Source organism: Thalassophryne amazonica, chromosome 8 (assembly GCF_902500255.1).
Source record: "Thalassophryne amazonica chromosome 8, fThaAma1.1, whole genome shotgun sequence".
Lineage (NCBI taxonomy): Eukaryota > Metazoa > Chordata > Actinopteri > Batrachoidiformes > Batrachoididae > Thalassophryne > Thalassophryne amazonica.
Genome location: NC_047110.1, coordinates 7861709 through 7874024, shown reverse-complemented (window position 1 = coordinate 7874024; position 12316 = coordinate 7861709). Strand labels below are relative to the sequence as shown.

The 12316-nt window shown below is 49.7% G+C and overlaps 1 protein-coding gene across 1 annotated transcript in view; it reads right to left on the bottom strand.

Annotated features, from left to right (window-relative positions):
• LOC117515234 (high choriolytic enzyme 1-like) overlaps positions 1-10306 on the bottom strand; it is a 36313-nt gene extending 26007 nt beyond the window's left edge. Inside the window, exons 1-3 of the mRNA XM_034175716.1 lie at positions 10180-10306; positions 7442-7487; positions 7184-7336 (exon numbers count right to left, since the gene is read on the bottom strand). Of these exons, the coding sequence (XP_034031607.1) occupies positions 7184-7336; positions 7442-7487; positions 10180-10254 (274 nt within the window). The 5' untranslated portion in view covers positions 10255-10306. The remainder of the gene's footprint in view (positions 1-7183; positions 7337-7441; positions 7488-10179) is intronic.
• Between the last annotated feature and the right edge of the window lie 2010 nt (positions 10307-12316).

Sequence of the window (12316 nt, the reverse complement as noted above, 5' to 3'; positions counted from 1 at the left end):
AAGCCCTCCAGAGCCGTACGGAGGCTGTGTGGAGACGTGCGCGGACTTTCTTATGCAGTGTTCGCTCGTCTTCGCACAGCGTCCCGTGATGTACGCGACTGATGCTAGCAAAGTAGCTTATGTAATAAATCTGCTTCGCGGGGAGGCACGCGCTTGGGCTACAGCGCTCAGGGAGCAGCACTCGCGGCTCCTTCATACATACGATGGGTTTGTACGGGAGCTCAGAACAGTGTTCGACCATCCCAACAGAGGAGAGTCCGCTTCAACCGCACTACTGTCAATAAGACAGGGGCGTCGGAGCACAGCTGCCTATGCAGTCGCCTTCCGCATCGCGGCGGCAAGATCCGGCTGGAATAGCACTGCCCTCCGCGCTGCCTTTGTAAACGGACTGTCACTGGTCCTAAAAGAGCACCTGGTGGCTAAGGACGAACCGCGGGATTTAGATGGGCTCATCGATCTAGTCATACGACTCGACAACCGGTTAGAAGAACGCCGCCGGGAACGAGGCGAAGGGCGTGGCCAGGCACGCGTCGTCCCTCTCCCTTCCGGGTCCGATCGAGCTCCGCCCTCCCCACGCTCCTCTGTTCCTGCGCTCCGTGGGGTCACAGCTCCCCCTACTGACGAAGCTAGGGACACGAGTAGGGCAACATTTAGGGCACCAGATGCACAGAGGAGATGGACCCATGGAGCGTGTCTTGTTTGTGGTTCAATAGAGCACCATGTGAGAGACTGCCCCGAGCGGTCAAACGCCAAACGCCCGCCCCTAGAGACTGGGCCAGGGGTGGGTCAAAACATTCACGTGGGACACACCCACATTGCTACACGACTCCCAGTCACGATCCTGTTTGAGGATTCAACCCTGAAGGCCCCAGCACTGGTGGACACGGGCTCTGAGGGGAATCTGCTTGACAGTAGATGGGCCAGGGAGATAGGGCTCCCTCTGGTGGCTCTTACCTCGCCTGTGCAGGTTCGGGCACTAGATGGCTCCCTACTCCCACCAATCACGCATAAGACACTCCCAGTAACTCTGGTGGTGTCAGGTAACCACCGGGAGGTGATCGAGTTCTTTGTGACTCAGGCCACCTCCCGTGTGGTTTTGGGTTTTCCCTGGATGCTAAAGCACAATCCCCGGATCGATTGGCCGTCCGGGGTAGTGGTTCAGTGGAGCGAAACCTGCCATCGGGAGTGTCTAGGTTCCTCGGTTCCTCCCGGCTCCCAAGCTAAGGAGGAGGTCCGAGTCCCGCCCAATCTGAAGGCGGTGCCGGCGGAGTACCATGACCTCGCTGACGTGTTCAGCAAGGATCTGGCTCTCACGCTTCCTCCCCACCGCCCGTATGATTGTGCCATTGATTTGGTTCCAGGCAGTGAGTTCCCATCCAGTAGGCTGTACAACCTCTCACGGCCGGAACGCGAATCAATGGAGACCTACATCCGGGACTCATTAGCTGCCGGATTGATCCGGAATTCCACCTCACCGATGGGCGCAGGTTTCTTTTTTGTGGGTAAAAAAGATGGCGGGCTTCGTCCATGCATTGATTACAGGGGGTTGAACGAGATCACGGTTCGCAACCGATACCCGTTGCCCTTGTTGGATTCAGTGTTCACTCCCTTGCATGGAGCCAAAATCTTCACCAAGCTGGATCTTAGAAATGCGTATCATTTGGTTCGGATTCGGAAGGGAGACGAATGGAAGACGGCATTTAACACCCCCTTAGGTCATTTTGAGTACCTGGTCATGCCGTTCGGTCTCACTAATGCTCCCGCGACTTTTCAAGCGTTGGTAAACGATGTCTTGCGGGACTTCCTGCACCGGTTCGTCTTCGTATATCTAGACGATATACTCATCTTTTCCCCGGATCCTGAGACTCATGTCCGGCATGTCCGTCAGGTTCTGCAGCGGTTGTTGGAGAACCGTCTGTTTGTGAAGGGCGAGAAGTGTGAGTTCCATCGCACTTCTTTGTCCTTCCTGGGGTTTATCATCTCCTCCAACTCCGTCGCCCCGGACCCGGCCAAGGTTGCGGCGGTGAGAGATTGGCCCCAACCAACAAGCCGTAGGAAGCTGCAACAGTTCCTCGGTTTTGCTAATTTCTATAGGAGGTTCATTAAGGGCTACAGTCAGGTAGTTAGCCCCCTGACAGCCCTGACCTCTCCCAAAGTTCCCTTCACCTGGTCGGACCGGTGCGAGGCCGCGTTCAAGGAGTTGAAACGGCGCTTCTCGTCTGCACCAGTTCTGGTGCAGCCCGATCCTAGCCGCCAGTTAGTGGTTGAAGTGGACGCCTCGGACTCAGGGATAGGAGCGGTGCTCTCCCAGAGCGGGAAGACCGATAAGGTCCTTCACCCGTGTGCCTATTTTTCTCGCAGGTTGACCCCCGCTGAACGGAATTATGACGTCGGCAATCGGGAACTCCTTGCTGTGAAAGAGGCCCTCGAAGAGTGGAGACATCTGTTGGAGGGAACAGCCGTGCCATTCACGGTTTTCACTGACCATCGGAACCTGGAGTACATCAGAACCGCCAAGCGTCTGAACCCCAGGCAAGCCCGCTGGTCACTGTTCTTTGGCCGTTTTGACTTCCGGATTACCTACCGCCCCGGGACCAAGAATCAGAGATCGGATGCGTTGTCCCGGGTGCACGAAGATGAGGTCAAAACGGAACCGCCGGATCCCCCGGATCCCATCATCCCGGAGTCCGCTATCGTGGCCGCCCTCACCTGGGACGTGGAGAAGACCGTCCGGGAGGCCCTGACCCGTGTCCCGGACCCCGGAAACGGACCAAAAAACAGACTGTACGTCCCACCAGAAGCTAGGGCCGCAGTCCTGGACTTCTGTCACGGTTCTAAGCTCTCCTGTCACCCAGGGGTGCGAAGGACCGTGGCAGTCGTCCGGCAACGCTTCTGGTGGGCATCCCTGGAGACCGACGTCCGGGACTACGTCCAGGCCTGTACCACCTGCGCCAGGGGCAAGGCTGATCATAGAAAGACCTCAGGGCAACTACAGCCATCGCCTGTGCCTCATCGCCCCTGGTCCCACATCAGCCTGGATTTCGTCACGGGTCTCCCGCCGTCCCAGGGAAACACTGTCATCTTCACGATAGTGGACCGTTTCTCCAAGGCGGCCCACTTCGTGGCCCTCCCGAAGCTCCCTACGGCCCAGGAGACAGCGGACCTCCTGGTCCACCACGTCGTCCGTCTGCATGGCATACCATCAGACATCGTCTCCGATCGCGGTCCCCAGTTCACCTCGCATGTCTGGAGGAGCTTCTGCCGGGAACTGGGGGCCACGGTCAGCCTCTCGTCTGGGTACCATCCCCAGACCAACGGGCAGGCAGAGCGGGCGAATCAAGAACTGGAGCAGACACTTCGCTGTGTGACAGCCGCGCACCCGACGGCCTGGAGTACCCACCTGGCCTGGATCGAGTACGCCCACAACAGTCAAGTGTCATCAGCCACCGGCCTCTCCCCGTTTGAGGTGTGCTTGGGGTATCAGCCCCCCTTGTTTCCGGTGGTTGAGGGAGAGGTCGGTGTGCCCTCGGTCCAGGCCCACCTACGGAAGTGCCGTCGGGTGTGGCGGGCCGCCCGCTCTGCCTTGTTGCAGGCCCGGACGAGGGCGAAGAAACATGCAGACCGGCGACGAGCCCCGGCCCCCAAGTATCGTCCTGGGCAGGAGGTCTGGTTGTCCACCAAGGACATTCCCCTACAGGTTGACTCACCTAAACTGCAAGAACGATACATCGGACCGTATAAAATCCTCAAGGTCATCAACCCCGCCGCAGTGAGGCTCCAGCTTCCGGCCTCACTGCGGATCCATCCAGTTTTCCATGTTTCCCGGATCAAGCCTCTTCACACCTCACCCCTCTGCACCCCGGGTCCGGCACCGCCTCCTGCCCGGATCATCGACGGAGCACCGGCTTGGACTGTCCGCTGGCTCCTTGACGTCCGTCGGATGGGCCGGGGTTTTCAGTATCTGGTGGACTGGGAGGGGTACGGCCCCGAGGAGCGCTCCTGGGTGAAGAAGGGCTTCATCCTGGACCCGGCCCTCCTGGCCGACTTCTACCGACGCCATCCGGACAAGCCCGGTCGTGCGCCAGGAGGCGCCCGTTGAGGGGGGGGTCCTGTTGTGTGGGCCGCTGAAGAGGAGGTACTGCTGGCCCACCACCACCAGAGGGCGCCCTGCCTGGAGTGCGGGCTCCAGGCACCAGAGGGCGCTACCGCATCATGGGAGTAATCTGGGTGACAGCTGTCACCCATCACCAAACACAGCTGTTTCTACTCAGCACCGAGGTATATCAGGAGGACGGCGTCTCCACCTCAGTGCCGAGATATCGCCTAAGACCAAGGTAACATTCTCTGCAGCATATTCTGTGATTGACAAACTTGTTAAACCTTTCAGGACTGGTGACTACTGAGACCCTCCTTCTTTGGATAAGTACTCACCTTCCTGCTGAACTTTGCCAAGAGGTGGAGGCGGCTTCTCCCCTCTCTGTACTGGGTGCGTTCATCCACTCCTGTGTGTTCTTGCTCTCTCCTGCCAGCAGTACCGGATCCGACGAGCGGAGGCAGTGGCCACCTGGGAATTCGGGACTTGGCGGTTCCAGTATTTCCAGGGTTCGGTGGCAGTGGAGATCTGGGTGGTTCCGGTTCGACTGAGACGGACGTCTCCTATCTTCGAGCCTGCCCACACGACACCAGCGGATTCGACCCTAAACATTGTGTTTGTTATACTACTCGTGCTTGTTTCAGTAGTAAATCTTGTTTTTTACTTCCTCCATTGTCCATTCATTGCGCCCCCTGTTGTGGGTCCGTGTTCCTACACTTTCACAACAATTAACTGCTCACATTTTGCTTTAAAGGTGCCGTCATGATGAGTTTGTTTCTGTTAATAGGAAACATTTTCAGTCCATCAATGTTCAAATCATATGTGATGCACAAATGTGCTTTAGGCAGCTGGCTTGGCACGTGATGGGTGGCTGCTTGTGTTTAAATAGTTTATTCGTGTAATTGTTCCAAATGAAAACCAGCGCAGACACATTTGAGCATGTGCGCATTCAAATATGTTTTTATTATTATTATTATTATTAATGTATTTTTTTATTTTTGCTTGATGGTGAGCTGCAGAGCTTCTTAACAGGCTTCCTGTATTTGTCAACAAATGCGTGTGTAAATTGTGATGTCACACTGTCAGCGGAGGCGCGCCTCACCTTTTTAACGTCTGTGTGTGAGCTGTTCTGTGTGTCAGCCTCACACACACACACACACACACACACACACACACACACACACACACACACATTCTGTTGTGCCCACAAACATTTTTCCAGTTTCATGATTAATCTGTTTAACGGTGTGTGTGTCTCCACGTCATTTCCAGTCGTCTGTTGTATAATTTCTTTTCTGTGTTTATGTTGTCTGATGTGACGTCGTGGGGAATCCCTGCTCCATTGTATATTTAAATATGGCGTGGCCAGAGAGGAGTTTGGTTCCACGTTCAATTCCACGTTCATTGGGATGTACAAACGGAACGTGCGTGGATTCATGCCCACACACACTTTGATACATCTGAATATATTTGTGCCTTCACCAGATTCAGGGTTTTGGTGTACACACCAACTTTTAGTAGAAAGTCCACGTTAGTCTTTGTACATGAGGCCCCACCATACTTTGTCTCCACTCCTCAGGCTTCCTCTCACTTTCCAAAATTTTATTAAACAATCTGGTTAGAAACTCCACTGCCATCTAGACATTTCCATGCCATGAGGACCAACTGCCTTTACACTCTTCATCCTCTCCATAGCTGCTCTCACTTCAACCTTTCTAATTTCTTGCACTGATTTTTCCTCTCTGCATCAGCCAGGCTTCTCTCGTTTTCTTCATTCATGCTTCCCCTCCATCCAGTGCTTCTCTCACCTGCTCACTGAATTTTACACAACAGTTTTCCTCCTCCAGCTTCCATCATCTGACACTTTGTTGAGCTCTCACTCTCTTCTTCTTCACCTCTAAAGTTATCCTACAAACCACCATCCTCTGCTGTCTAGCTGCACTCTCTCCTGCCACCACCTTACAGCATTTCCTACAAAGAATGTAGTCCACCTGTGTGCACCTTCCTCCACTCTTATATGTTACCCTGTGCTCCTCCCTTTTCCTAAAGTAGGTATTCACCACAGCCATTTCCATCCTTTTTGCAACATCACCTACCATCTGTCTTTCCACATTCATGTCCTTGATACCATATCTACTCATTCCTTCCTCACCAGCTCTGTTCTCTTGACCAACATGCCCAATAAAATCTGCTCCAGTCACCACTCTTTCATGCTTGGGTTCACTCTCCATCACCTCATCTAACTCACTTCAGAAATCATCTTTGTCCTTCATGTTGCAACCTAGCTGTGGGGCATATGCACTGATGATATTCATCATCACCCCTTCAATTTCCAGCTTCACACTCATCACCCTGTCAGACACTCATTTAACCTCAACACACTCTGAACATACTCTTCCTTTAAAATGACCCCAAACACCATTTCTCTTTCTATCCTCACCATGATACAACAGCTTGAACCCTGTGCCGATGCTCCTGCTCTTACTTCCCTTCTACTTGGTATCTTCCACACACAATATGTCTATGTTACTCCTCTCCATCATATCAGCCAGCTTTCTCCCTTTACCAGTCCTACTGCCAACAATCAAAGTCCCGACTCTTACTTCCACCCTTCATGTTCTCCTCCTCTTCTTCTTCGCCCAGCAGTAGCCCAGTTTCCACCAGTACCCTTTTGGGCAATGGCACCAATGGCAGTCATTGTTAATTCGGGCCTTGACCAATCCAGTATGGAACTTTTATTTGTACTCTGCATCTTTATTTTGGCTTGTTTTATGCTAGATGTTTTCCTGACACAACCCTACTCATTTATCTGGGCTTGGGACCAGCACTCAGAGTCTACTGGTTGCACACCACTTGTGGCCGAGATTTGACAAACTTTAACGCTCAGTCTCCTTCTACCCTCCTTATTTATCCAGGCTTGGGACCAGCACTCAGGATGTACTGGCTGCAAACCCCATGTGGCTGAGTTATCGGCCAACATGAGTTTGATAATATTGACATACTGAATATCAGCAAAAGTCCAATATTGTACATCCCCAGTGTTCACTTTCTGTCTCATAAGTGTGCAGAATTTATACTGCAGTTACTTACAGTAATGACTGGCAATAATGTAGGGCACGTAGACCTTGCCATCACTTGATTTGCCCCACATGCATCCTCTGGAAGTGCAAGGATCAGCATTCCTGTCACTGACACTGTTGTACGCAATGTCATCAATGACGTATGGCTCGTCCTCCGTATGCACTATAGAGCCAGAAGATATTATCCAATTTTTGACAGCACAACAGTCTGGGACAAGAATACTAAAGCTGAGTTTTCCAATTTTCAGTAACATGCATGATTTCTTACCAACATCCTTGTTGGCCTTCCACAGGAGCTCGGAGACAGACAGATCCTGGACCAGAGAAATTACTTTAGTGAGGACTGAGGTAAAATGTATATTTTGGAATGCAATGTCCTCAAACTGAAACATAAGGGCTGCTGTCCAGGTGGTGTCCTCACAGTATTGCCACATGAAGACAACGTAAGTTAACCTGGGATGTTCTAACCTTGACACAATGTGGGCATTTTTCATGGTACATAAGGTCCAGTACCTCTGTGTATGTGGAAGTGAAATGTGAATCCCATGTTGGACAGAAGCTGGAAAATGTGGCATATATATATTTTCTTACAGTTGTTCAACTTTGAAAATTGTCGGCACAACCATTCAGCCACAGCACACACACTCCACATTTGCATTGTGCTCGTGCTGGAAACCCAGTTGAACAGCATCAAGACAAGGTTGTATCATTTAAACATCATTTCCAGTATAATGTTCTGTGCTCTCTCTTAGTGTTGTCCTTACACATTTTCGATTTATGTACATTTGTACAAGGTGGAGGTGTTCCAGGCACGTCCATCTGGGGGAAGATTGTGGGAAAGAACCAGGACTAAGTGGAGAGATTATATCTCCAGACTGGCCTGGGGACACCTCAGGATCCCCCAGTCAGAGGTGGTCAATGTGGCCCAGGAAAGGGAAGTCTGGGGTCCCCTGCTGGAGCTGTTGTCCCTGCGACCCAATCCTGGAATGTGGTATCACACTTCTCACGTGGTCGCACTGTGTTTGTGTGCGTGTTGTTGTGGGATCGTACGGCATCTGTACACGGCTCTCTGACCATCTGTCCCTCCTGACAGCGGCTGCAATTTTTCTAGGCTCGCCAATTTGGCCTTATTGCCCAACTTTGTGTTATGTATAAAGGGGCCTTAAGCTTCATATCGTGATGATCTATTGCAGAAAGTCAAGTGCACATAATGCATGTGGATTTGGGGCACAGAGTGTAATCTGAGTGCAAAGTGAGGTGCACAGTGCAAAGGGGTTGGGCTTTGTCTTTGTCTCATGGGTGTGTTTTTGGTCTGACATGAATGACACAGGAGTAAGACGCAACAAAAGTAAGGCAGTTACAGTCAAGTATTACTTCTTGCTGTAACACAGTAATGTAAGGTATTACGAATACATTTTCAGTAAAATCATACTTGTTACATACTTCTGTAACATATGTTAAAACACAATTTACACAGAAGACAGCCTCGTGTGGGGTGGTGGAGTGCCACAGTGACTTCCTGAAAAGCCGCACTGATAAAACCGCCGTACACCCTGTTGACAAAAAGATCAAAACTCTGATTGAATCCAATAAGAATCAGTCCAATAAAGGTGTTTTTTGATGTCAGTTAAACTTCACTAAATTCACTAAAATAGTGCACTTCTTCCTTCCTTTGTCTGCAAAGTGCAGTGAGCAGCCAGTGTTTGATGCTGCTAGAATCAACACACTGTGCTGTGTTTTCAAAAGTACACAAACACACAGCTTCAACATCTCTTTGTGATCATCAGCAGTGTGTGTGTGTCTCACTGTTTGATAGACTCGCACAGCCGACACAGCAATTTAAAGACAACCAGTGCACCCTGTTTCTCTTCATGTCTGTTCTGGTTAGCGCACAGACCATACAAAAGCAGACCCACAGGGGTTTGGGGTTTCACTTTTAATGTTTGTTTGAATTCAGTTTGGTTGTATTTTGATGCACCAGTGTGCATCTGCACACTGGTGCATCAATTCATTATTTTCAGGTTGTCCTAAAAGTTCCCTGAAAAGCCTTCAGTTAATTCAAAATGCTGCAGCTAGAGTACTGACGGGGACTAGAAGGAGAGAGCATATCTCACCCATATTGGCCTCTCTTCATTGGCTTCCAGTTAATTCTAGAATAGAATTTAAAATTCCTCTTCTTACTTATAAGGTTTTGAATAATCAGGTCCCATCTTATCTTAGGGACCTCGTAGTACCATATCACCCCAATAGAGCGCTTCGCTCTCAGACTGCAGGCTTACTTGTAGTTCCTAGGGCTTGTAAGAGTAGAATGGGAGGCAGAGCCTTCAGCTTTCAGGCTCCTCTCCTGTGGAACCAGCTCCCAATTCAGATCAGGGAGACAGACACCCTCTCTACTTTTAAGATTAGGCTTAAAACTTTCCTTTTTGCTAAAGCTTATAGTTAGGGCTGGATCAGGTGACCCTGGACCATCCCTTAGTTATGCTGCTATAGACTTAGACTGCTGGGGGGTTCCCATGATGCACTGAGTGTTTCTTTCTCTTTTTGCTCTGTATGCACCACTCTGCATTTAATCATTAGTGATTGATCTCTGCTCCCCTCCACAGCATGTCTTTTTCCTGGTTCTCTCCCTCAGCCCCAACCAGTCCCAGCAGAAGACTGCCCCTCCCTGAGCCTGGTTCTGCTGGAGGTTTCTTCCTGTTAAAAGGGAGTTTTTCCTTCCCACTGTAGCCAAGTGTTTGCTCACAGGGGGTCGTTTTGACCGTTGGGGTTTTTCTGTAATTATTGTATGGCCTTGCCTTACAATATAAAGCGCCTTGGGGCAACTGTTTGTTGTGATTTGGCGCTATATAAATAAAATTGATTGATTGAATTGATCTGCGCATGTGCGAGCAGCGTGACCCATGTATGTAAGGTGTAAGCAAAAACATTTTACCCTCAGCAAGCAGAAGTCTCATCCTCACATTATCTTCATGTAGAACCCAAAGTTTCATAGAGGTGTTGCCTCACCTTGTCTTCAGCCCAGGAGGACTCTGAGACCACGAGGAGGACCTGGATACAGAGCATGTACTTCACCAAAGCCATGTTCACAGCTGCAGGTGCACAGTGTTAATACGTGTTCACTGCTGCAGCTCCTATTTATAGTCGGCACGACAGTATATCTGTTCCACACACATCTGCTTCACTGTTCAGAAGAGGCACGTTACCTTGAAAACATGCTGCAGGTTCCCACTGTACTGCTGATAGCAGAAACGTGCATGTTACCTTATGTTAACATGTGCACGTTGCATAAGGAGTGAAGGGTGCTGCTTGCCTGGTGTAACTCACAAATGAGTTTGAATTAGATGATAAATTCAGTAAAAAGTTGCAAAGTATTCTAAATATTAATGTAAATGATGAACTCCAGATTTCACTGGGAAGATGAATAGAATAGAATAGATGCACATTGGAGAGCTTGTGCAGTTCACTCTGTCACTTCAGAATAAGATACAAAAGTCATAAAGTCAAGTCCAGAAGCAATGCACTGGTGCTGTGCCTCACCACATCCATGACACCACGGAACCACTGTGGCTTGTGGATAGCAACCACCCAGGCAGGCAGCTGGTCCATTCCCACATCTCTGAAATAAGCATCTGCCACAATTTCGTGAAATTTGGGTGTGTCCTTGACCTTCTCCAGCTACTGGGGTCCTCAACATTAAGGCACCTGTGTGTTGGATCACGCACAGAGAAACACGCCACATGGCTAAAATGTTGCAGCTGACACTCCTTCACAATACAAATGATACTCCTCATCTTCGTCTCTCTAAATCACCACTCATTTAACACAAAGTCATTCCCACACTACCCAAGAATCCTCCGAAGCCACCTAGTACCAAAGATATCCATCCATCACCTTAGGTCACTCGTTAGAAGTCTCACAACCCAACCCAGTGTCACGGCAGTTCATGGTGGCATTATGAAAAGTACATTAATCTATGGGTTTTTGATGGGAGCACAAAATGGGCCGCTTTTTGTGCCGGGGGGCCGATTTCATTTTGTGACAGGGTCACAAAATGTGGGGTGATGGGGGGAGGTCTGAGGGATGTTACGGTTAGGGTTAAGGAAGGGTATGTTGGGGAAAGTGTAATGCACGGACCCACAACAGGGGGCGTAAATGGTCAATAGATAATCAATCAATCAATCAATCAATTTTTTTATATAGCGCCAAATCACAACAAACAGTTGCCCCAAGGCGCTTTATATTGTAAGGCAAGGCCATACAATAATTATGTAAAACCCCAACGGTCAAAACGACCCCCTGTGAGCAAGCACTTGGCTACAGTGGGAAGGAAAAACTCCCTTTTAACAGGAAGAAACCTCCAGCAGAACCAGGCTCAGGGAGGGGCAGTCTTCTGCTGGGACTGGTTGGGGCTGAGGGAGAGAACCAGGAAAAAGACATGCTGTGGAGGGGAGCAGAGATCGATCACTAATGATTAAATGCAGAGTGGTGCATACAGAGCAAAAAGAGAAAGAAACAGTGCATCATGGGAACCCCCCAGCAGTCTACGTCTATAGCAGCATAACTAAGGGATGGTTCAGGGTCACCTGATCCAGCCCTAACTATAAGCTTTAGCAAAAAGGAAAGTTTTAAGCCTAATCTTAAAAGTAGAGAGGGTGTCTGTCTCCCTGATCTGAATTGGGAGCTGGTTCCACAGGAGAGGAGCCTGAAAGCTGAAGGCTCTGCCTCCCATTCTACTCTTACAAACCCTAGGAACTACAAGTAAGCCTGCAGTCTGAGAGCGAAGCGCTCTATTGGGGTGATATGGTACTATGAGGTCCCTAAGATAAGATGGGACCTGATTATTCAAAACCTTATAAGTAAGAAGAAGAATTTTAAATTCTATTCTAGAATTAACAGGAAGCCAATGAAGAGAGGCCAATATGGGTGAGATATGCTCTCTCCTTCTAGTCCCCGTCAGTACTCTAGCTGCAGCATTTTGAATTAACTGAAGGCTTTTTAGGGAACCTTTAGGACAACCTGATAATAATGAATTACAATAGTCCAGCCTAGAGGAAATAAATGCATGAATTAGTTTTTCAGCATCACTCTGAGACAAGACCTTTCTGATTTTAGAGATATTGTGTAAATGCAAAAAAGCACTCCT